The sequence below is a fragment of the Chelmon rostratus genome, chromosome 9 (assembly GCF_017976325.1).
Source record: "Chelmon rostratus isolate fCheRos1 chromosome 9, fCheRos1.pri, whole genome shotgun sequence".
Classification (NCBI taxonomy): Eukaryota; Metazoa; Chordata; class Actinopteri; order Chaetodontiformes; family Chaetodontidae; genus Chelmon; species Chelmon rostratus.
This window is the reverse complement of record NC_055666.1, coordinates 21,502,562-21,529,197: the sequence shown is the minus strand read 5'-3', so window position 1 is coordinate 21,529,197 and position 26,636 is coordinate 21,502,562. Positions and strand designations below refer to the sequence as shown.

The 26,636-nt window shown below is 40.7% G+C and overlaps 1 protein-coding gene across 2 annotated transcripts; it reads left to right on the top strand.

Annotated features, from left to right (window-relative positions):
• Positions 1-15,501: 15,501 nt before the first annotated feature.
• On the top strand, positions 15,502-24,707 carry spon2b (spondin 2b, extracellular matrix protein). Of its 2 annotated transcripts, none has more exons than XM_041944462.1 (6): positions 15,502-15,604; positions 16,973-17,254; positions 17,547-17,770; positions 20,775-20,966; positions 21,127-21,313; positions 23,605-24,707. In XM_041944462.1, exons 2-6 carry the CDS (start codon positions 17,020-17,022, stop codon positions 23,781-23,783), a joined length of 1,017 nt encoding a protein of 338 aa, XP_041800396.1. In that variant the 5' UTR covers positions 15,502-15,604; positions 16,973-17,019; the 3' UTR covers positions 23,784-24,707. The 2 variants fall into 2 exon arrangements, with proteins under 2 accessions (XP_041800396.1, XP_041800397.1); XM_041944463.1 differs by having other exon boundaries at positions 15,504-15,608.
• Positions 24,708-26,636: the final 1,929 nt, after the last annotated feature.

The following is a 26,636-nucleotide window of genomic DNA, read 5'->3' as shown; positions in this document are numbered from 1 at the left end:
GCTGACTGATAATGCTTGATAAGACATATGTTTATGAAGTGGGCACAGATTTTATGATATGGACCCAAATAATGACGGTTATGTTTCCCCACCATGCAAGAACTACAGCGTGCGACAATGACAGGAGTAAGAGACACAATTTTCACTATGAAAAGGTCAAAGATAAAGCTTACATTTCAGTAAATACAATAACTTCTGAATACCATCCTACTGTCAGTTTTCCAGATGAACTACTCGTGTTGGTCATTCAGTTTAATTAGACCAGGCTGCAAGCAACTCCACCATTTAGTTGTGACCTTCCATCTAACAGCAGTGCTCTCCAAGCCGCCTTACTTAGAGCGCCTAATATTTAAAACAGGCATGACGAATACGAATATATGTCTGTCAGAAATTAATGCAAATGACCAACAATGTTACATAATACATTTCATGTGTGTAAGAGTAACATCAGGATGTTGGAAGGAGCTCACTGCTCTGTCACACACACACACACACACACACACACACACACACACACACACACGGATGGTGGCTCACTCTATTTTTCCACTTATGCTATAGTAGATGGATGGGAAGTTGCTACGCTGCCATGTTGTCATGTACCTGTGTTGGAAAACCATCAGGGGTTACGAGTAAACACATTTGCAGGTTTAAACTTGTATTTGACGATGCATCGCTACCAAGAGGACTGAGAGTCATCATCAATAATGTAACAGATCACTCACGTAATCTGTTCACTAGAACTACGGATGGATTCCAGATTTTTCAATTACCAAAGAAGAAGAATATAAAACGTGTTATTACACACACAGCAAGTTTTACAAAGATGAATCCAGACCATTGTGCCACTTGAAACCAAAAACTAAAACTAAATGACCAAAGGCTAATCACAGCTCTCATTAACAATTAAGCGCTGACACCCAAAGGGTACCATGCCTTTAAAAATGAAGTTGTAATTTGAGTTCATCTCATTTCCATCCTCCTTCATTTTATGCATCCTGCTACTGCAACATGTCGAATCCTGCCTTCGAAAGCAGCAGTTAAAACTGGTTTAAATCGTTAAAATCCACATTGACAATGAAGGAGACAGATTTAAAATGTAACACCTGGAATAATCATGGATAATCACCAACAGGAAGTTAATATTTTGAGGTCATTTTTTAGATAAAGATTTAATAAAAATACACTTATTTTGAAGATGAGACATTTAATGAATAGCCAGAGATGCACTATGAACATTATTCACTTAATCTTTCCCCAAAATTAGAAAATTAAATTAAATTACTTGAAACTGAGGATACCAACAACTGAGAAACAGACTAATGTGAGGTAGTCAGACTTTGTACTGTGACTTGTGGTTGTTGGAAGAGAACTCAGTTGGACAGACGTCCATCCAGCTGTCAGGCTTTGATGCAGATGAGTTACTAATAGTTTGGAAAATGAAGAGACAAGGGAGGATATTAAATTATCACTGCAGTCAAAAGAAAACCTCGAATCTCTGAAGACGTATACTTTTCACCCTGCCAAAACATCCATCTCTAACTCTCTCCTCTTTGAAAAAAGGCTGAAAATGTAAGAATTTCACTGGTTCCCAATGCAGTTTGTAAGAAGTTTCTGTAAAAAGTGATGGCACTGTGAGAAAGGGATAACATCGCACCAGAGGTATCAAGATAACATCGCTATAAAATTGCTTAAACAAGCCAGTTTGCTTTTGTAAAAATGACCTTACCCCTCTGGCAGATTTTGCCTCTCTTACTTTTGGAGAAATAAGATTTTAAGACTCGACACAACACTGAATGACTTGTCAAGATGGATAGTTTCTGCAGCGCAGGAGAAAGAGGAAACCGATTCTCATTCGAGGGGTGACGCCAACAGATATTCTACAATTGGTTTTGAATGGTTTCCACAGACACAAAGGTCATATCACTCCCTCAGCATGTTGGAGGATGATGTCAGATGAAAATGAAGCAAAAGTCCAAAGTGAAAATGTAAGATTTCCACAAGACTCAGGCGTTGCATAATGACACTTGGACACTGATGCTTTGTCCTAAATCCCCTGGTGGCTTATAAAACTGTGGCCAGTTAGTTCTGCAAATGAAAGCCTGATTGACGGGCTGTTGAAGTAACAGGGACACGCACACACGCTCAGATGACACTGGCAAAGCACCGTGTATGCAAAACAGTGACTATCACACACTCTTCATGCACTCACTGGGACACGACTGCGCTTATGAATAAAGAACAGGACGAATAAAAATGCAAGAACACATACAGAAACCTTCAGTGGAGATGTGGTTTGATATTAGACCAGATGTCTGTGCAGAGAAGAATTTATAGGCTTTCTGTTTTTCTTATTATGTAAAGGGAGTATTGCACTGCAGAAACAGTGCAGACACATTCGCACACGCTTGTGAAGTCAAATAAAAATACAGACTTTTCTTAATAGCATGATGGCAGGACAAGACACTGGAGCCTTGAATACACACAGCACATACATGCGCACACCTGAAGTATATTGACACCTTAGAAGCCGTCATACACGCTCACACACCTTATCAGCTTTCAGTAAGACAGCCAGGAAAATCATCTTGTGTTTCTGGTGTCCCTCTCTGTTCAGGGATTTACCGTCCTGCTCTGAGGAACCGTTAATGCTGCTCCGCTTTCCTGAAACCCTGCGATTCGTAAGAACACAGCCGTGCACCAAATGCAGAAGAGAAAAGTCAGGAGCACCTGCTGTTTCCATGAAACCGGCACACCAGGTGAATCCAGGTGAAAATTCTGATCTCTCACTCAGCTCACCAAATAAATCGCCTTCTGCCGTCAACGACTGGAAAGGTTTGAGCCTTGAGACGATTCGTACACGTACATGGATTGTGTCGAAGCAGGTGCAATTCAATACTATAGTCATCAAAACGGCCAGATGCGATAAATATGAAGGGATTTGCGTTGGTGTCATTTCTCAAGACATTCAGTGGTACCTCGGGAAGTACAACGGTGCAGTGCAAGGCATTTAAGAGACAGTTCACCACACTTGTCACCATAATTTACTGTGTAACATTTAGCATTAAACTAATAGCATGGCCTGCCTGTGGCTGAATTATAGACTGTATTTATAGTGTCTGCATTCCCCTGTAAGTTTCCAAAGGAATCTTTTAAAGCCTCAGGCATCATTTTTAAGGTGTTTTCCATTTGACAGTTGCTTGGAAAATCAGAAATCTAAATTTGGGCAAGACAGAAGGAGTGAATGGACTGTGTGTGTGTGTGTGTGTGTGTGTAAGCATTGTTCCTTGTCTATAAGCGTAATATATAAGTGTCTATAGATAGTTTTGAAGTCCTTTTCAGAGAGACTATGCTTTTTTTTCGACCTTTCCATTCATTTCCTTTCATGGATCATCATTTATTTGTATTCTTTTATCAAAATCCCATCACGTTTTCTTCCTGTAAGACAAAATAGGACGTGTGCTTATGCAAACTTGAACCAGCCAATCTCAACCGTCCTTAAGACGTTAAGTGTGACTCGCATTAAGCACACAACTGAAATGTATTACATTGTAATTCAATGCAGATGGCCCAAATGACTGAAATAAAAGGTAATAGGGAGCAAAAAAAACCCAAACTGATGACCTTAACTCTTTATTGGGGTACACACCAATATACCGGATCACTGTCATTGACAGATGAAAGGTTGTAAAAAAAGTTTGCAATAGTTTGTGTCAGTGTAGATTAACAGGAGCACTACAATGCAATAAGACACAGAGGTAGGCCAGAGAGTGTTTAGGTGTTACATTCAATGACAGATTTGAGCACATGACCTTTTAGCAGAAGGTTTTTAGTGGGTGCAGCATTTCCAGAGTTCTTTCTGGCCCATTTCTTTTGTAACCTTTTTATGTGTTACTGAGACGACTCTGTGCCAAAAACGCATTAGCCTTGATTCATGTTGACATTTGAGGAAAGTTCATAGGAAAATGGAGTAAAAAGCTGTAAGTTCAATACTGTGTAGCCTTTATCAACACTAATAGGAACACTGAATGTCCAAACTTGTGACATTTTTATTTATTTCTAGTGACAAAAAAGCTTTAATAAGAGATAAAATGTTTCTTTTCCCACGTAGAATAGTTAGTGTAACATTTAACAACTCAGCTTTTGGCACGTTTTAGAGGTATTTTGGCCAACAAATGTAAATTAATGCAGTTTCATCAGTTTTTGAGTTTTCCTATATTGTTAAACATCATTCAGGTTTGATTTTCAATTCCTGCCATCCTCCAAGCCTTGTATAATATGAAGTTTTGAAACAATCCCTCATTTTGCGAGATTATCAACAATTATTTCAAAACACTGTGTGACATTATATTGTGTTTTTTTACACTACGTTAAATTAAGATAACTTAATTTAATTTAAACAAAAGTCTAAGCTAATACCACTTTTATACACCTGGAATCTGTCACTTTCCTCTTGAATCTGTGAAAGATTACACTGAGGCAAGAGTTATTATTTTTTAATGAGATTACTGTAACTCCATAATCCGTTTCTTCCTACCCTCGGGTTCCTGTGACGTCTTGACAAGTTAATAACGATCCGTACTTTGTTTTCATAGGTGTGAGAAGTTACAGCACAATAATCTGTATAAATGGCCTTGCCAGCCGTCGTCTCTCAGGTTTCTCTTTTAATGAAATAATGATGGTGGATGTGAGGACTGCTAACCAGAAATCTCACAGCTGAGGGGGGCGATTCAGCGGAAGACTCCCTTGGTTCTATACCTGGCGTCCTCTTTCTCTCTGTCCACTTGAGACATGCTGAGACTCTGGGAGGTTGGTGAAGGCCAATATAAAAGATAATGCAGCACCAAACATGACAAAGACCTTTAAACTGCAGCTGTTTGCTCACATTTGCGACAACTGTATGTGTGGAAAGATGCAATTTTTGCTGAAGGATGTAGTTTGGATCTGATTCGTGATCTCATGACTATGAACATCTTTACAGACCTCCAAAGATATCCTTTATGCAAGTTATTGTGTTTGTGTGTGTGTGTGTGTGTGTGTGTGTGTGTGTGTGTGTGTGTGTGTGTGTACACATGCGTGCATGTGATTGTTTGTGTTTGAATGGAAGGGAAACACGGAGAGAGTGACTGCTTCATAATAAATGACACGTGACTGATGGGTCTTGTTGTATTTATTGTGTGTGGACATTCATGTGAATCACTGCTTGCATGTGTGTGTTTGTGTGTGTCTTAATACACATGACTCAACCTCCCTTCGAGTCCATGTGTGCATGCCTGTTTATCAGTATTTCCAGACTCACTGTGGTCAGTGCTAAACCTCTCTTAAACGGAGCCAGACAATCAAAACAATGACCTCACATGCTGTCGCCATAGCAACGTTGGCCATTACCCTAACGGGAACAAACTGTGTTGTTTTGTTTACAGGCTTTCTGGTCCATCGGGTTGACATATGGTGGCCCCTCGACGGCCTTCAGAATCTTGACATTCGCCCGGTCAGTGAGATCAACGTCCTCAGCCTCACTTCCTACTTTCTGTTAGAAAGTTCAATGATGTTACTTGGCAACAAAGCTAATTCCAGCTTGTAAACCAGTTTTGGATGATATATTTTAGCAATGAAAGTTTTTGCCTGCATATAAAAAGAGAATCTGTTTCACAACCTTTACTGATGTGAAGCATTGGAGAGGATACAGGGTGCAGACAGGGACAAGTATGGTACTGACTGATGAAGTTTAGAGCATGTAAGAAACTCTACAAGCAGCACTCAACATGAAGATTAGTGCATTTCCAAACTATCTTCAATTTATGTCAATTTTTCCTGAAATTCACAGAATTGTGAAACCTCCAAATTATGTGATTGTGCGACAAACTGAATGATTTGTCTACGTTGACGCTAGTGCAGCTGATATAATGTCCCTTCCTTTCCAAATGTTGCAAATGGATGGCAGTGCACAGATTTTCATTGTGCAAGGGGGCATTTCCAATTCAGACACTTGGATTAGTTCATATTGACTATGACCCTCGCAGCACGTTATCAGTGTCACAATTAACTAGGAACTGCAGGCTACTCGTGAAATTTATTACCAATTAACACAGATTAGATTCTTGTTTAAATTTAGTAATAAGTGATAAAGGCACATGCTGTCATCCAAATGGAAACAAAATCTCAAACCCTCATCAAAACTGAAAACACAGAAAGCTGCTTCGAGTCTTACAGATCTTTCAATAAACTCAGTAAAGCCAGGCAGATTTGTTTACATCTGAAATGTTTCTAAAGAAATCAGTACACAGGAATATAATTAAGCTGAAGTTATAATAAGATTTCAGCTCTCAATCTGGCAACAGCAGTGTTTATTCATAGTAAGGGCAAGTGGGTTTTCAAAGAGTTCCCAGAATTCTGTGGGAAATGACACATTTCCTACCCTCAGGTTCCTGGGCCTCCACATCACATCTGACCTCTCCTGGTCCATGAACACCTCCCGCCTGGTGAAGAAGGCACAACAAAGGCTCTTCTTCCTCAGGAAGCTGAAACGGGCTGGACTCTCCTCTCGGTTGCTCGTTAACTTCTACAGGGCCACAATTGAAAGCATCCTCTGCCTCAGTGTGACAGTGTGGTATGGCAGCTGCATGGCACAGGAGAGGAAACAACTGGCACGGGTGGTTAAAACTGCACAGGGCATCGTGGGCTGCCCCCTCCCTGACCTAGACTCTATATATGAAGGTCGGGTCAGAAAGAGGGCGAGATCCATCGCCATGGACCCCAGCCACCCGGGCCACAGACTGTTTGTACCGCTTCCATCAGGAAAGCGGTACAGGAACATCCGCACCACCACTAACAGACTGAGGGACAGCTTCTTCCCCAGAGCTATTAGAGCTATCACCCCCAGCAGCCCCTCACTGCAGTGAGAGACTGTGTGAACTGTGAACACTGCACACCGCACTTTACACCTACACCTACACCTCTACCTCCACCTGCACCTTCTGTGTACTTGACTTTTATGTACACACATATACTATAATTATATACATTTTAGTATATCAGCACATTTCAGTTTCATTGGCATATTTTATTCTGTCGGAACATTTCACTGTGTATATTTTATATTTTATTCTGCTTGTATATTTTATTCTGTTTGCACATTTCACTTCCATATTTTATTGTTTATTGTTTAGTATATTTTATTGCCTAAGTATATTTTCATTCTGTTATATTTTTAATTGCTTCACGAATATTTTTTTTTATTGCATGTTGGTTTATTTTATTTTATTGTAGTTATCTTAATTTTATTCACTCTTTCTAGTCTTATCTTTCTTACCATCTAACATGGGGGTTGCAATGAAAATTTCATTGACATGTGCAATGACAATAAAGACTCTTGAATCTTGAATCTTGAATCTTGAATCTTAGCAGCTAACTGTTACTGTGTCAAAAATACAACAGAAGAAGTGTCTGTGAAGATTCTCAGTCCTTCAGGTCATGGTTGTTCAAGAAGGATTGAATTAAGGACAACTGGTCATGGTTGTAGAAACTTGAAAACATCCAAGGGGCTTCTTCAGTTCTAACTGACTGGTGGGGAGTACCATGCATTTAACCTCCTTGCGGTCATCATCAAAGTCACTGATACCACTTGGGTCGTTAGTGGCCCTTGCTGTGTAACAGTAGTCTATCAGGGAAATTTAACAAACATTAAAAAAACGTGTGGCTCAGCACAGAAGGGCCAACTATTCAAGGCAAGACAGCAGTTCACCTCCACCTGAGGTAGAAAGCACAGCTGGTTTGAAAGAGTCAAGGAGGCAATTTCTGTAAAAACAGAGAAACCATCCCTCAAAAGAGGGGAAGTTGTGTGACAGCACTTACCCCCCAACTAATGCTGTCCTTTCAACCCTTCCCAGGAGATTTAACAACCATTCACAGCTGACCTCATGTGACAACTCCAACGACTGTCATTTAACTGGCCTCAGGTGACTCCAATGACTCTAACGACTTCCATTAGACAGCCAGAAGCACTTATGACCAAAGTGTATCAATGCCTTTGACAAGAACTTCACAGAGGTTAAATACCTGGGATTCTCCACCGGTTAGTTAGAACTGAGGATACCCCTTGGATGAGAGGCAAAATTTTTCTACAATCAAACCTAGTTGCCCTTGATTCAACAGAAGAACTGGTGTATCTTTTTACAGTGCAGCCAATCAAAAAGTGGCCCGAGAGGATTCTCATGTGATGTTGAAAGTCAACAACTGGCCTTTTTCCATCATGCAACATTTCCGTCATCATTATTAGCAACCACGATCTTGTGCAAACGCACGGCATGGGTAAAGGTAGTTGTTTACTCTGGTGATGAGCTGGAGACGTGCAGGCTCTCACAAACTGCAGTAAGAGTCGGTTGCCTGCAGCTCTTCATCTGACACTGACTTTCTTCTAATCAGTTTCTGCCTTTGCAAATAAGTAAAATGTCCAGTGATAAAAATGACAGAAAATGACCATTGGTGCCCACAGATGGCTGCACACAGATGCATCAGTAACCTTGTGTTACAACTGTGGTTGTAAATAGTTGCTGTGTGTTTTCCCTGTTCGCTCTGTGTGTGCTTCCTTTTAAGTGCCTACTTGATATGCAAACGATGCTGCGCCGTACCCCGAATTGGATTGGCGGACATAGGAGGAACATCTTTCATAAAGCGGAGGAGGACGTCACCCAGGGGGCAGAGTGGGTCAGATGGGAGGAGCCATTCTTCGCTGAGTCAACCAGTTTTTCTCCTGTTTTTGTTAGAAAGGGAGGTTAGAATTTGTGTTTCTTTTCGATCTTTTTATTTGGCTAGGAAAGTGGTAAACTCCCTAAAAGTATAGCATGGTTTTGTTTGTTTTGTTGTCTTTGGTGTAGGACTCACTCCTAAATTAATTTACACATTATTTCGGATTTGTTTTGTTCATCTCTGTGTCCCAGAAAAAAAGTAACTATTGTTATAAAAAAAACTATTAATTATATCGTGAAAACGCGCTTGGTGTGACTGTGTGAGACCAGTGAAGGATGGCACCTTCATGTTACGTTCAGGTACCCCTAGGCCGGGCATAACACCTTGTGACAAATATAATGGGTTTGCTGTGGTTACTTCACGATAAAGAAACTGCATTGCATGAGCGATTTAGCAAAGCATTAGCATTCTGATAGGCTTGTAGGAGATGGATCAATGAGTGAGAGAGTGAGGCCTTTATCAAAAAGTTTAAATAAAAAAAGTACATCCTAAAGTACATGTGTGCACCATTTCCTATAAATCTCCCATGCACATGTAGGCAATCTGAATCCAGTGTTTGAATGGTGGTTTCTGCCACTAAAACTGAAAGCTACCAAACAGAAACATTATTAATAAATGTAAATACATTGACTGACTGACTGAAGAAATGTCTTCCATAAGTAGTATCACGAATGGGGTTTGATGGAGTACCTTGGTAGCAGAATGGTTCGTGTATGCCCCATGGACACTTTACCAACATGAACATGCAGAAAGTATGTGTCAGAAATTGGTTACAGGTGTGCTACTTAAGTCAGGTTTGTCCCTTACTAATTAAATCTGCACAATGTGGTGACGATGTTTCAACGAGATGAAAACTTTGTGGTTTTCAGAAGCAATAAGACTCACATAAACTTTAGTTTTAAACACACTAGGAAGTCAGTTTGACAGCCAAATTTATCTTACTCACATATCACTGTTATTACCACTGAAATATATAGGATGTTGGCAGTGCTCCCACTTTCCCACCACAATATGTATCCACATCCTTAACTCCCAGCAGTTGCAGAAGACACGTGCCTGACTCGCCTCCTTGGCCCCAGGCCCTTGTGGTGTTTCCTGACCTATATTCTCGTAGACTCTTCCCTCCCTGGGTATTTACAGCTTCCTTTCAAACAACAGAAGGCTGGTTGTCTTCCTACACAAACACACTGTCATCTCAGTCCAGTGCCAGCATGTTTTTAAATCAAGACCAGCAGTCACTTAGTAGTCATATGCTGAACACATAAAGCAAAAATAGGCCACTGTTCAGCTGTGAAGTTGTCCACTGCCACGGCAACAGAAGAGGCAATAATGCAATAAAATAAGCTGAGGCGATGGACGGTGTATGTGTATATGAGAGTCTCTCAAATCTATCTCTGGATCAACAAGTAACAAGGGACAAGGCAGAAAACTGTACTTTGTGTGACTGCAGTATATAAATTCAGCATTCACTCACATTCAGGCAACAATGTCATGGGAAAAGATCTATATTTAGGCTGCAGGCAGCTAAAGAATGGTACAGAAATGCCTGTGACAGCCAGTGAGTAAGTAGAACTTAGTGGAGATTGTTTTGTCTAACTGGCAGGTCCATACCTACTACTATTACTTCTGCTACTTATAAGAATTTGATACTTTATTGATCCCTATGGGACAACTGAGTCCTCTGGGGAGGTCAAGGGTCGGAGGTCTACAACAGAGCAACCGACCTGGAGCCTGCTGGGATTCAGGGATTGATCCAGGACACTGCAGTAGTGTAGATGTCTGCAGACACAGCAATAAAAAGCATGGTACTCCTAGTGAATATAACACCCTGCTACCTTTTAAGGTGTGATAATATATGCATATGCATGATGGAATAAAGTGATGACAAAGGTGCCATGCACTTGTGGTACCTGTGAATCCACCTTGTGAATTGAGCCAGCAGTACTATGAGACCAGGGACCAAAACTGAAAACCACCCACTTCAGTCACACTGCTCATGCTTCTTCTTTCTCTCCTTCCCCTCGATTAAACGGAATACAGTACAGCACTGTTCAGTGTGCAAGAGTTATGATGGTGGTGATGAGTTAACTTTCCCTTTTCAAATGCCACTGACTGAAAGCAGACTGGAGTCTAAAGTCCAAACAATAAATCCTTGAAACTGAGTGAGGTTGAGCGAGGGCAGCTCTGGTCTGTCTGTGTGTGTGTAAGTTTGTTTGTACGAAACGTGACCATATGGAAATCATCAGATGTGGGCTGATTCAGCATGCTGGCACGTTTGTGTGTTTGCACGCGAGTATGTGGAGTGCTGTCTGCCACCTCCAGGTTTAGTAAGTCAAGCACCACACCCCCGACCTACACACACACACACACACACGCACACACACACACACACAGCTTCTATAAACTGGCTGAAGGACTAAAGGCAGTCAACACAGGAACCGGGAGAAACAGCAGCTGTTATCATGGCTGCCTGTAGGTGTGATGGTCACACATCACACATTGTAAAACACTGGGAGACACTGCATCGTCTGTGCATGTCCAGTCCAAACCAGAGTTTTCTACCGCAAATGTGACCACGAACACTTCATGTTTGTAGCCATGTTTGTTTTTGCGAGTTCATTTACAGTATTTCTTGTGTTTATGTGTAGAAAGAGTGCGACAAGTGCATTACTGTGGTAGCACCTTGAGGGTCAAAGTAAGATTGTGACACTGACTTTTTGTTGTACAAAGTAAAGAGTTTAAGTAAAAATACACCTGCATCAACATCCTTAATCACAAGGTGAGCTGCAAAAGTGAGGTGTTCATCTGCCACTAAATGAGACATCTATCTGCAACTAGTTTTGCTAGTTCCAACTTCTCCAATTAGGATTTTTATGCCACTTCTCTCTGGTTTACATCACATACATAGAAAATCTTTTGGTTTTGGACTGTTGGTTGGACAAAAGAAGCTATTTCAAGACATCACCACAGGGTCTGAGATTGCAATGAGTATCTTTTTGCTATTTTGTATTTATTTATGATATTGTCTGACATTTTTTAGACAATATCATAAATTGGTTAATGAGGAAAATAACCAGCAAATCAATCGATAAGGAAAATAATCATTAGTTTGAGTCTAAACTGCATTAAATGCTACAACTGTGTAATTTTTACACAAGACTGACTGAATGACATTACTACACAGCTACTGTGGCTTCATTTAATTTGAAGAGCTGTGGTGTTTCAGTGGTCCTTACACATAACGTTTCTGTCAGCATTACAGAAACTTATGGAAGCACTGATGGCTGCATTGCTTATAATAAAACTAATTTCGCAGCATTCAAAATCGTATTTGTTGCATTTCATGCTCCTGACCAATTTAACCTTCTTTTCTTTAACAACATTTAAGCCAGTTGCAAGGCGTCTCAGTTAGACAGTTGTGATATATTATATTTGACCCAGACCTCAGTTGCACTGCTCATACTGTCCAAAACTCTCCTAACTGCACTATGACTGCGTTCCAAGGGCTCAAATCTGATTTTAGCCTCACAGATCTACATTGAGCCATCAAACCCACTCCTAATATAGTTTTTACTCAAGGCATAAATATTATTCTAGGATTGACTTCCCACTGGCTAGTTCAAAAGAATTTAACACTTTCCCTGTCTGATCACAGCATTGTCACTTCTAAATTAACCCTGGCCCACACGCCCGCGAGAGACACAAAGACGGCACTTTAATATAACTTTACCCAGCAACAGTGACTTCCACACTTACTTTAGAGAAGCCGTCATGGTACATATTTCTGAAAATGCTGGGACGACTAATGACATGCAGATTCTTTGGAGTGCCATCAAGGGTTTATGTGAGAAACAGAAATTTCCTATTCAACTCAGTAAAACTTAACTAGGTCAAATTAATGGTTGTGAGGCTCCTCAAACCTCTTTGCAGCATGATGAGCAAAATACTGGCTTCTCAGAGGGCAGGTAAAAAACAAAGTGAATCCATCTAAATAAAACTGAACTCTCTCTTAAGGGCTACAGCAGAATGTCTGATTAACAGATCCAGAAGAAACGATTAATTCAAGCGATCCTGACCGAGCTACCTCAAAGCCTTAAGCCTACAAAAATGTGAGAGGCATGATGGCATTACATCTATTCAGGCAGACCAGAAAGGTTTGTCTGAGCCTAAAGAGATAAACTCAGTAGTTCACTCGTTTTATTCTTAACTATGCTTTAGAAATTCCCTTTGACAATGTGTGATAACGTCCGAAGAGTCACACACCCCAACCTCTCTTGATTTTGGGGTCTCTTATGCCAGTTCCTACTGGATATGATTGATAGTTCTGTTGAAAAGGGTTGCTTCTTGAAAAACATAGCTTCAGCTTTATTATCTCCATTGCCTAAACCCAGCAAGGACTCCCTGCTACTCTATCCGCAATTAAAGACCCCGCTCCATCCTTACTGCAGAGATCAATGCTTTTGCTCATATCTTAGCATCCTGTCTTGAGCCTTACAGGACCAAACTGGTTCACCGTGACCAGACAGGTTTTATTAAGTCACAATTGGCCTGATATGCGTCGATTTCTGCATATCATACATGCTGCAAAAGATATTGCATCTCCAAGAGTTGTTTTTAGCCTAGATGCGGGAAAACCATTTGACAGGCTTGAATGGGATTATCTGTGAGAAGTACTGAAAAGATTCGGATTGGGGTCAGAATTCATCAAAATGACTCAACCACTCTATAAAAATCCTACAGCTTTGATTGTTACTGGTGGTATTGCCTCCACCCAATTTCATATCACACACTCTTGTCGTTTAGTCCCTCTCTATTTGCCCTATAACTTGAACCACCCTGAGAGAACATCCGTCTATTTTTCCAATTACTTTTAATAATATCAGTCACTCAAATGTCAATAAAGCTCCTACCTCACATTTCTTCTATTAATCGTGAAGATGGATATCATACTTAGGGTTAACTTCCTTACATGTATGCTACCCCGCCCCCCCTATTTAACTACTCTCCACATTGCAAGGGCATAAAGGGAAGGCTATCAATACCACATTTCAAGTAATTTTGGTCCAGAAGCAGCCGATTGAAGAATACCTTGCCTCTGCACACAGACTAGAGGACTTGGTTTACTCTCAAAGAATCTTTACTCTGTCTTGGTCAAATTATATCATTGCTGCATTTCAAATGTCAAACAACTCTCAAATAGCATTTTAATAGCCCGACACTTATTACTTACTGGGAGCGTTCCATATGGTGTTCCATGGAATTAGCTACTGAAAACACCTGCATTCAAGTCAAAGGGATTAATATCAGAACTGCACTCATTGTTTTCTTTATCTTCTTACCAACCTCTGGATATTGAACAGGTTTGAGCCAAAGGCCTGAAACACCTGACGGAGAGCGCACCATTGCATTGGAATAACATTCGGAAACGTACAGCTGTTACCACCAACAGTCCCAATCATCAGCAGATCCACGTCAACGTCTCACTCTGAACCTACCTGACCCCAAAGAAAAGTTTCTCAATGACACTTCACTGCGTCACATGCACTCTCTACATACAACAATACAATACATGTACTACTGTATTGCTCATGATTGTGCTAAATACATCACAATATCACAGAATGTAGCTTACTAGCTGGCTTTATAGCATCAAAAGAAAAAAAAGAAATCACGAACTCCAAACTCAAAATCCCAGAGGTGATGTTTTCATCTGGATGCATGATGCTAAAGAGAACACTATCCTATCCTGGACTTGAGCTGCTGGTAAAAGCCAAGAATTTATGTAACTTTATTGTAACTATTCCTCCACATGTGATTTTGACTCTTTTCTTTCTTGTCATCTGAACACACATTCCCCAGTGTATTCGATGGAGATCAATTCAGGGGGTGGATATTGCCATTGGTTTTGCTTTTCTTTTTTGTTTAGTATATGTTACGTTTACTATTAATGTAATTTTTGTTATTAGTCAATCCGTAATGCAGTTTAGAAAATGCTGAAGTGCGCACAATTTGAAGTAAATGGAATAAATCACTGATTGGGTCCTGTACCAATCTGAGTTTATTACTACGATACACACCCGGATGTCTGCTAAGCCCTGACCCAGGGCCATCAAACACGTCACCTTGGACGTGTCTTAAATCGTATAATTCCTTGATTTTTTATTGGATGATGCTTCTGCTCGCCTGACTTAGAGGCCCTGAAAAACACATCAAAGGAGTTATGCAAATTGACTGTGGCACAGGCAATATAACTTTCTAGATGAGTTAAAAAGCAGCACTGGGATTGGATCTAACAGCTCAGCTGCAATTCCAAGACATTTAGGGAAGTCAAGAAACACATTATTAGCTTCATTAGTCATATTTGTAGGTGTAGAGACCTACAATATCACACTGCGAAATGACACGCTACCCACGGAGTTGTACAAGACCCCGGCTGTGTATCCAGAACTGCTGAACACATTAGCAAGTTAATGGGCTACTTAAAAAGAGTAGGAGAGCGAGGAGGAGGAGGAGGAGAGTGAAGGAGGGAGAGCCAAAGTCAGAGGGCATGAAGGGGGCAGGGAAGTCATTGACAAGCAAACAGAATGTACTGAAAGAAAAGTGAAGCAAGTTGAAGAGGGGAGTGGAGCAAGATAGGGGAGGAGGGGTAAGAAAAGGGAGAAAGGAGGGAAAGGGGGAGAGAAAAGAGAGGGGTGAGCCTCCTGGAAGACATAAATAGCTGAAGGAGGACTTGGAGACTCGCAGTCACTCTTCCCGACAGCCACCATCCATTGCTCTCCTCTCCCCATCTCCTCACCACCAGACCTCCTCTCCACTCATCTGCTGCAACCTCAGTTCATCCGGAACCCTGAGCAAAGTCAGTGAGTAGTTTCCACATCACATCTTCATTCTGTCGCAACATGACAGTACAGACATGCTTTGCATTTGCAAGACTGCTTTCAACAGTCTGCACAAAATATTAGTGATGACGGCTGAATCACAGAAGGCTACCAACTGTGCATGTATAATTACTGCCAATTATTTCTGTAACAGCGGAATTGTTTGCAGTCGTATTAAAGCAAGAACAAAATCAGACAGCAAACACGTGACAAGGAAGTGTGGATGTAACAGCTTTTATGCGGATGTAATGTGTTATATTTAGGAATAATAAGGGTTGGGGTGAAATGCAAACATCTGCAGATAAAATATATAAACTGAAATGGCACCCACTTTCATTTAATCAAAATTTAAATTGACAAGATTAGGAACAGTGTTTTGTAAGAATAGCACGTTTACACATTTATAAACTCTGCAATAAGCGTAATTTAATAAACTGAGTGCTATACTTGATGAAGCAATGTGCGAAAATTACATATCACTCTCTGTGCATGGTGCTCATGTATTTACCTCTTAGCAGCAAGGATGTGCTTCACAGAAAATTAATGAATGTCCCACATGGGAAACATTTAGCTCCAGGACTCCTCATTAATCAGGGACTCTCCTCACATACTAATGAAAAGGTTTTTAATGATATTGTTAAAAGAGAAGGACTGAGCGAGAACACACACACACACACACACACACACACACACACACACAGTTCAGGGAGGTTGCAGGATGAGTGCCATGTTGCTGCTCCCTCTCTGGAGCATTAAAAACATAGGCTTGTGAGGCTGCCATAGCTTTGTTCTATTGAGTAATAATGGACCAAACTTTCTCTATTTGCATCTAAATTAATACAAGATCTTCTTCTGCCAATCCTACACTGCCTAACTGAGTTAAGAAGTCTAAACAGTGGAAAAACTGGAAAACATTTAAGTGAAAAGTTTCCCTCTGACTCACATGCCCCACTTATTAAACTCGACACTGATGCTGCAGCCAGACGCTTTGCCTTCCACCAGTTCTCCTTGTCAGTCTTGTCATGCACGAGATCTGACAGGAAACGGACAACTGCAAGTAGAGACAGCAAAATAAATAGGTCAAATTATAACTAACTGCAAATCTGACTATAGCCAGCTTGACAGAGGCAGTGAGTGTTCACCAAATAAAAGTGAATAATGGCAGAATACAATTAGCTGAATCTTTGAAATACAGTACAGACTTTTATTGTAACAGTCGGTAAAAGTGCCCAAAGTCAGACCAGCAGAAAGCAGGAAAGAAGTGTGTAGTACATGGCACATTTGCAGCTGGATGTTAACGTTACTAGTAACTTTTCTCCTTTCTTTGTCCTGGCTTTTATATACAGATCCTCCCTCAGGTCCTTCACCCTCCCCCAAATTAGCCCTCATTATCATGGACACCACAAGAAACGTCGCCTCCATCTCTGAGGCACTCTACCACCTGCTCGTCATGATGTTGACACTAGGCCAAGGCGTTCACTCAATGCCTGTTCCTACTGATGTCCCAATGTGCACGGCCGCGGAAACTGCCCAGTACAGGCTAACGTTTACTGGCAAGTGGTCCCAGGCAGCCTTCCCTAAACAGTATCCTGTCTACCGTCCCCCTGCACAGTGGTCAAACATTATCGGTAAGTACACAGCAAGCTGGTGTGGGACTGTATTCTCATTGGTCAGTGTTGGCAGCAGATTGAGTAACAGGAGGCTAATGTAGAAAACTATATATAGACGCCCTGATTGGTCAGTATACAGGAAGTATATGGCAAAAGTAACATAAAAAAATAGTAAAAAAAACAACCTTGTTTTATATCCTATGGAGATATCTCCTGTGTATATAAGCTGACTACTGCAGTTTATATACATCTCTGATAACTAATACCTGTTGCAACAACTAACTTCCTTTCCCTCTCTCTCTACTCTTAGGAGTGACTCACAGCTCCGACTATCACATCTGGCGGCGTAATGAGTTTGCCAGCAACGGAGTGAGAGAGTTTACGGAGAAAGGTGAGGCCTGGACACTCATGAAGGAAGTCGAGGAGGCCGGCGAACGCATCCAGAGCGTTTATGGTATCCTCTCCGCTCCCGCTGTTGTGGGAGGCACAGGCCAGATGAACACTGAGTTTGAGGTCTTCGCCAGGCACTCCTATGTAAGTCACTCAACACCTGGTTTCTTTCATTCTGGGTAAGGGCATTGAGTATATCAAGAGGCCTTTTTCTGACAGGTCAATAATATATGATGAGATGATGCGATTCTTTCCTCAGTCTCAGTCTGAAGGCTAAAGACTCTTTGAAAATGTTGCCCATCATAGCTCTTATTGATTTCATTTTGTAGATGTGCTCAGCTAAGAGGTTGTGTCCTGCCAAGTAGAGAGCGGAGACTTCAGTGTCTGACAAATATTATGTATAATTGATAACAAAAGACATAAAACTGCACTGATTGCACAGACACAGGACCTCCTCAATAGATGGGCTGCTTCAGAAAACACTGGTGGCAGCAACTTGACAACTGCACAGTGAGCATTAAAAAGTCCACTAAAAGCGCTGTATTTTCCTTACATGCCACACAGACGTTTATGGGCTTAATATATGAACAGATTAATGAATAATCTTTATTTACATGCTGCTCTTTACAGCAGAGCTGTATTTGAGACTGCATTGCAAACATACACTGAAAGGCAATGCTGTCAAAGTAACAGGCCTGTGTCATATGAGGAAAATGAGGGCAATTGGGTAGGAAAAGTAATTCAAATACAGAGTAATTAAGATCAGTGGTTATGATGGAATAGTGGAATTATAAAGTACCAGAGGCCACCGAACGTGGGCTTTTACGACCAAAATTTTTCTGCGGGCGGGACATACACCCAGATCGCCTTAGCTGGCTAGGTTTTCCCATTAGTTGTCTACTCCATATTCTTGTGGAAAGGCCAAAACAGGTGAACTGTGCCAGATTTACTCAACGTGCCTAACAGTGTTTTGATGAAATATTCCGTCCTTTTTTGACAAGGAATGTACAGCATTAATCATGGTTAGTCATTAATGTAGAATGTGTCATTATCGGCAAAAGAGATAAATGATCAGGTGTTACATGAACATTAACATAAAATGTCTGTCTGTCTTTGGACAGATTTTGTCCAACTTTGCAAGATGCAGTCACAAAACCTTACAGGTGCACTGTTGAGTATAAAATGAAGGCCAAGTTTGAAGACGGGTGTGGTCTGACCCATGAGCACTGTGTAGTCATGTAATAATGTAGTAATGACTACCGAGTACTCATGGGTGGGAACGTCGACATGTTGATGGGGATAACAGCTGGTGTGATCCCATTGCAAGATGGTCTCTAGTTTTCCTTATCTTTACATTTAGTTTTAGCCATCATTCTTATCAGATATAATAAAATCTCAGTACAATACACACAGATTTACGATTGAATCCACAGATCATGCAAATTTACAGTTTGACCATATTATGAACTGATAATAAAATGGAAGTCTTTAAGAATTATCCCCTCAGCTGTCTGTTGTAAGCATCCACTGCACCTTACAGAGGTCCTAACTGGTACAACTCTGACCTACCATGCTTAATGTAGTCGAGCAGTGTACCACTATAATGGATCTTTTGGGTGCACTCACTCAAGTAAGTGTTAAACCTGGATTAAACCAGATCAGGACTGTAGTTACCCTTTGAACTCTTATGAGGTTATTTCCACTGGGGTTGTTGCATAACCTATGTTTGTAAGTAACATCCAAAACTATAAAAATGAGAGCAGGGTTGTAAAAAAAAGTTGTCATATACTTCTAATTGTTGATCTTAAAAAGTATAAGATTGTGAGAAAGAGCTGCATTATTCCCTTCTAACTAGGTCGATGCAGCAAAACAGTGAATGCTACTATAAAACCAGCACCACGCTGTTTTTTTCCATCCACCGCACCCTAAAGAGAGCTTCTGAAAACAGAGCAAGTCTAATTTATGTCTCTGCAAATTATGTAACTTGGCTGTTGAACTTGTTACTGATGAGTGTCTGGGTAGGTCATGAAGTTCAGGACACATCGCACCAAACACAATGTTAGGCTTGGACAAGAGTAGGTGTGTCCTAGAGGTGACAGAAATGGAAAAAAGCCAGTTGGAGACAGAAGACGCTCACTAACTGAAAACAAATTGCACTGAAATAATACCACATGTGTAGGGAGGTGCTATTGCACTACGCATCCTCACTATGATGATACTTCATACACATTATAGCACAATGAAATCCGCAATCATATGATATAATCATCACATATGATTGATTTAAAGGGGAACTCCATTGATTTTACACATTGTGTGTGAAAAATTTTTTTGTAAAGCCTTTCGTGGCTGCAGAGGGAGCGTCACAGAGTCTGATAAATTACCTCATGTCACTTGAGTCAGACTTAAGATTAACTCCACCGTGTGGAGTCGGAAACAAACAAGGCTATCGCTCCCCATTCCTGCTTCAGGCTACAAGGCTACATTAGCCACTGTCGGCTGTGGAGTTGCATTGCGGGTAATGAAGGTGGTCAGTTTTGACAAGAAAGAGGAATTCAAGTCACAAAAAAATACTATATCTTTACTTCTGCTGCATTGATTTCGAATTGGAGTCCAACACTATCACAGAAAAGCAATGCTTAATCGGTGGAGTACTTTAATATCATGGGATGGAATGACTTGAGGATGTTTTGCAGCCAAAATCCAGTCCCTATTTTACCCATATTAATCCAAGTATTTCTAGTAGTTCCTTTACTGTTGCAAAAGTGAAATGAATGAATGGATCAAGTGTATAAATTATTCATAAATAGGAATTTGCAATGAAGCAAGTAATTTTTAGCTTTCATTTCCATTTGTAACTTACAGAATACAATTGGAAAATGATTTTACTCAGACCACAAAAACCCACTTATTCCTTTGTGGCTTTACCCCACTGTCCAAATGACACAATGAGGTAGAACTAAGATCAAATCATATACGGAGACATAAAATAACAACCCGCTCTCTTTTCCGCCCATGTCTTTCTTCTCATCTCGCTCCATATCTCAATCTGTCATCGTGACCTACGTCCTCATTTCCCTCTCTTTCTGTTTTTCTCTCTTCGCTCCATCTCCCTCCCCACGGTCTACTTCCTCCTCTCTATCTGCAGCTGTCATTTATCGTGCGAATCGTTCCGAGCCCGGACTGGTTTGTGGGTGTGGACAGTGTTGACCTCTGCGATGGCGACCAATGGAAAGAGAATGTGTCGCTGGAGCTTTTCCCATATGATGCAGGAACTGACAGCGGGTTCACTTTCTCTTCTCCCAACTTCGAGACCATCCCACAGGACAAAATCACACAGGTGGGTCAGCCTCAGCCAAGTGCAACATCCATCACTCCAAAGCCATTATTATCGTCTGAAAAGCACTGGTGTGAGAATTGTAGTCCCTTAAATACTCAATGCAAAAATCGTGTATTAACCACATATTCACTGTTATTTCTTGTCCATATTCCCTCCATAGATCACCTCTTCCTTCCCTAACCACCCCGCCAACTCCTTTTTCTACCCCCGCCTGAAGCACCTCCCACCCATTGCCAAGGTAATGCTGACCAAGATAAAGAAGACCAATCAGATCATCAGCCTGCCTGTGGAGCCCACCCAGTCCAACCAACTGCCAACAGGAAACGAGATAGAAGACAAGCTCATAAGTAAGTCTGAGGAGCAAAAATCCTCACTGGCTAAAATGTGGTATATTGATAAGTGTAAGGCACTCACTTGAAAACAGTTATAACTAGAGGTCGACTGAGTAATTATCTATATCATTATTGGCGGAACATGGCTCTGATAGTAGCCGATTGCCGTGCATGCTCCACCAGTCAAGCAGGGACGTACATCAAAAATGTTATCTTTCATCACGACGCTCGCGAGGTAGAACAATAGAAATGCTTTTTTGCATTGCAGTCTTTGACCACTAGTCGTGCTACTGAGCAATGATTTTGTTTTTTGTTTTTATCTTGTACGGAAACAAAGATGCACAGTACACGGGGCAATGCACAGGGAAACACAGGGAAGAAGAAGACTCCAAGCTAGCAAACATAAATGATTTTAAACATGCAAGAAATTGGCAGGAAATGCATTCAACAGGGCCTGTTAGGCCTCAGAGATATGTATAATTCCTTTTGGTGAAAAAAACTTAATGTTAACATAACACTACTTGCTTTGTTTGAAGACCCCCACAAGGAATCTTTAAGCACCAGGCAAAAATGCCCAGGAGCGAAACTCAAACATGGCTATTTTGCATTTACAAGGTAAAAAATAAAAAATCAAATGCTCAAAGCTGTGCGAAACACAGATTTCACATGATGCTAGGAGCATGAGTTTTTTGCTGACTCATATAAAAGCATTTGGGAACTATTACAGGCCACACACAAACTCAATTACTTCCAACCAGAAACCAGAGAAGCCAAGTGAGGGTAGGGCATCAGAAAATACCAGGGGCACATCTGGCATCCAGTGGGACCGTATAAAGATGAGAAAGTGAAAGAGCATTTTAAGAAAACTAGGTAGAAATTATGAACAGCAATGTTCGGGTCATGACCCAAAATAGGATGCAGACACGTATGTTTTCACAAGAGCTGGATCCACAAGGTGAAGCTGGATTTGCTTAATGTTGGTTCTCAGACTGTTAAAATTCAAGACTCCCTGTTGTACAGATTAGTGGTAACAGTAAAAAGTTAAACTGCAAGGAAGAATAGAAAGACAGCTTGGAAAAATAAAGATGAAGAGTGTGTCAAACTGCAAGTAAAGCCAACAATGCAGTAGTCAAACAACCTGTCTGTGTGACTGATGTTCTCCAATATGAAATGGAAGGGAAAATAACCTTTTATAAAAACACAAATCACCACAGAAAGCCTATACAGAAGACTTGACCAGGAAAGTGTAGCGTGTCAACCTGGCAGTGGAGCTGACGGTGCAGTAATCAGATTCAGTGTTCAGGGTGACTGTAAAGGTTTGACTCAGCATCATAGACTACAAGTCCGTTCCCCTGACTACCAATCAACAAACAACAAAGAGGGGCCAGGAATCTGGAGGGGTTTCCTGCCTTGATCCCAATGCTCCATCCTACCCCTCCATCTGTTTATCCTTCCCTCCCTCCATTAATTCTCTCTCTATTCTCTATCTCTTTTATGTTTTCTCCCCAAAGGCTTGAACAACTTTCGTTACAGATTAGCGATCACCTGCTCTAGATTGTATCTGTGAAATAGAACATTGATGTAAAATAAGATAAATCAGCTTTTGGCTTTTATGGTATTATTATTATCGCATTATCTTTCCCTCTGTCCTTAATGGACACACAAGATGAAGGGAGAGATGACTTGTTCCATCCCTCCATCCTTCCATCCATCCATGCAGCTTCCGCACCGTCTCCCATCCTTCTGTTTTTCTACTCTTTAACTGACAACTTAGTCTGTGATACATATCAGCTGCACACAAGCTCACAACAAATCTCCATCTGCTGCAGTTGACTCGTTAAGTGGTAGCACTGGTTACTGAGGCTGAACCATGCTGACAAAGAGCAAGCACAGTCAGCAAAAAATCATGTCAATAAATGAAGGTTGAAAAATTCAACATAACCCCAAAGCAGCACAACCACAGCCAAGAATCCATAACAAGGAGCTATGGGTTCATAAAGAGCTGCACGCACCGCCTGCCGAAATGGTAATTCCCGCTCATTATTTTATTCACTTATTTTTAAGACAAATAAGGGCTGAAGAGCGGTGATTTTCCGCACTATGACTAATTCCTCTCCTTTCCATTTAAACCCATAAAAGGAAACTCAAATATCCACCCACAAATGTCAACCATTTGCCACTTACAATAAATATCTTTTATTGAAAAAGGAGGAAAGACACTCTCATGCTGGAGAGCAATAACTTGAACAAAATTACAAGCCAAACCTGAATGTTAATGTGACTGTTATGCCCCCCTCTCACTGCAGATACGCCCCTGGACTGCGAGGTGTCAGTGTGGTCTCCTTGGGGCTTGTGCAAAGGCAAGTGTGGAGACTCAGGCGTGCAGCACCGCACACGCTACATCCTAATGCACCCAGCCAACAACGGGGCAGCCTGCCCCCTGCTGGAGGAAGAGAGGAAGTGCTTCCCGGACAACTGTTTATGACTAAGCCAGGAGAGGAGGGAGAAGAAGGAGAGGAAGGAGAGGAGAGAGAAGAAAGAGAGGAAAGCCAGGAAAGGGAGGAAAGGACGAAGACGGAGAAACAACAGCAAAAGGTCTGCAGTGAATTCACGTGAGGCATAAATATGAAAAGCTGGACTCCCTTCCTTCCTCCCTGATCATGCTCTCTTTATGTGGAAATTAATAATGTACTGATTGATTGACTGACTGTTAAATCGGGAGAGTCACACTGCAAGTCTTATCCTCAAGTCATATTGATAGGTCTGACAGCACTACAGAGGTGTAGTTTGGCAGGAGAGCTATTAGACACCAGTTCAGTTTTGGCAGATTATCAACCTTGTCTGGGGATAGAACATCGCTGTTTTAAACACAGCCATTTACTGAAAACATATCTTCACATTGTAATTGGTTTTGCTTTGACATTTCTAAAGATCACAGACATTTATTTGTTCAGAGTGGATTATAAATCCCAGCAGCTTTCATCTAGCCGATCTGGAAAGAAATCCATATAGATGAATCTTAAGATCTGAAATCCCTGTGTCTAAGAAGTACTTAACAGAGAATCCAAATAATATCAGCTTTGGCACAGGGGAAAACAAGATGCCTCAATAGTTCCATAGTTCCATTAGCAGAAGTAGTACTTACAGAAAAGTGAGTCAGACACAGAACTTAATGTCTTCTAAACTATGCCACATTCAAAACATAATGTTTACAGAGACATTGTAGTTGTTTTCCTCAAGACAAAGAATATATTTATTGACAGGATTTTAACCTGTAGTGTACAGTATATCGAATCTGAAAGTAAGAATTTGTATTCCTTTATGGTATTGAGATATTATGTCAATACAGAAAATGGGTTTTTTTTTGTAAAAAATACAAAAAATGTACAAAAAATGTATGTTGTCTGTATGGTCAATAAAGTGTAAATATCTCTTTAAGATGTTGTGACCTCATTTATAACTAACTCTTCAAGAAAAAGATGGTCTTTATTGAAGAAAGATGCATATATTTGCAGTCATATTGCCTAACTTCAAATCACATAAGCACAATAACAACTATGAGTAAATTTATTTTGCATTATATGGATTTGAATCCAATTTAGTGCTTATGCTTAGTGCAACGTTTGCCCTTCTAAAACACACACTTACATTTGAGCTCCTAAAGTAATATTACTAGTACCACTGGGGCTTCAGGATCAAATTCAGTGTAGACAGACATGCTTTCAACTGAATGACCCGAGTTCAAGCCCCAGCGTTGGCTTGGATTCGGCCTGATGAAGTGTTGGTCATAAAACGGACGAATGTGCTCACCAAGTATTTAAAACAGTCCAGCAAATGTTGATTTAGATTACGAGGGCTGAAATCTCACCGAGTTCACTTCATGCTGTGACGTCCAGAGCAGCACACCCCAGTGTGAAGCAGGAGTCCAATTTAATGGGCAGAACAGACACCAGTTACACAGAACGTGAACTCTCTTTTCAGAAACGGTTTCTGGGCAGGATGAAGACGACGCTGTTTGAAACAGATTGAAAAATCCTTCTTTTGTGAACGATATTGGCGCAAATATGTAAAACAGATACAATCGCTGATTACCTCCCCCACCCCTTCCCACCAAGCAATATAGAAACCATACTGCAGATGACACGTTGAACCGCAATAAGAACTTAACATCTGGTGCACAAGGAAGCTCCTTCTGTTTTGAATGACAAGAGGGAGGAAAATAAGAAGGCAGAGAGGAGGCAGAGAATCAGGAGAAAGAGGAGAGCAGATACAGTTTCTGGCTTTCCTTTACAGTATTTTCATCAGCTAAGTCTGAGAGGGGTAAGAATGAAGTATACACCCAGTAAACAGCACTACATGATGAAGAATACATTAGAGCTGCAATGATTAATCAATTAATCACTTTGTTGTCAATTATTAATCACCAACTATTTTGATAATCGATTAACTGTTTTTTCAGATTCCAGCTTCTTCAGTGTGAATGTTTTCTAGTTTCTTCACTCCTCTATGACAGTATACAAAATATTTTGGGGTTGTGGACAAAACAAAACATTCGAAGATGTAATTTTGGGCATAATCGAGAGATTTACAATACAAGGGATTTTATTGCCAATGTATGTTTCTAGGAATTTGTTTGGTTGCGCTCAGGATACATGAAAAAAGTGAAAATGAGCATAAACCCCCTGCCACACAATAATGTTTACAACAAACTGCAACAAATAACAAGATCCATTGTCTTACCACAGGAAAATCTGTTAAAAATTACTACTGTAATACTGTAAAAACTGATGGAGTGATTGGAAACACTGTGTGGTTCACAGTGAAATGCAGATTATTCGTATTATTATAAGATATGTTAGAGTTAGACAGACACAATATAAATCAATTGGAGTTCAAGATTGAATCCTCTGTTTTAATGGCAGGTATATTAAACACATTGATTTAGTATTCACACTTTCTGTAAAACTACTTAAGTGTGGGAGGAGAGGGAAATCTGATTCTTTGCTTACTTTGAGGAATATCAGCTTTTGCAGATGCTAAATATGAGAAGGGCTCATTCTGTGTGTGGAGGTGTGGGGGTTTACTTTATAAGTGACCTCATCTAGGGTAAGCATATGGCAACTATTGTATGTAATGGTTTGGACGACAATTTCCACTCAATTTCCAAATATATTTGGACTCTCTTGCAGTAACAGACACTGGTGATCCTTACTGCTTAAAATTAAAAGGTTCTTGGGGGGGGGGGGGTTCTCTATCCAAATCAAGGGTCTAAGGACAGAGGGTCTTGCATGCTTCACAGATTGTCAAGGCCCTTGAGGCAAACCGTAATACTGGTCTA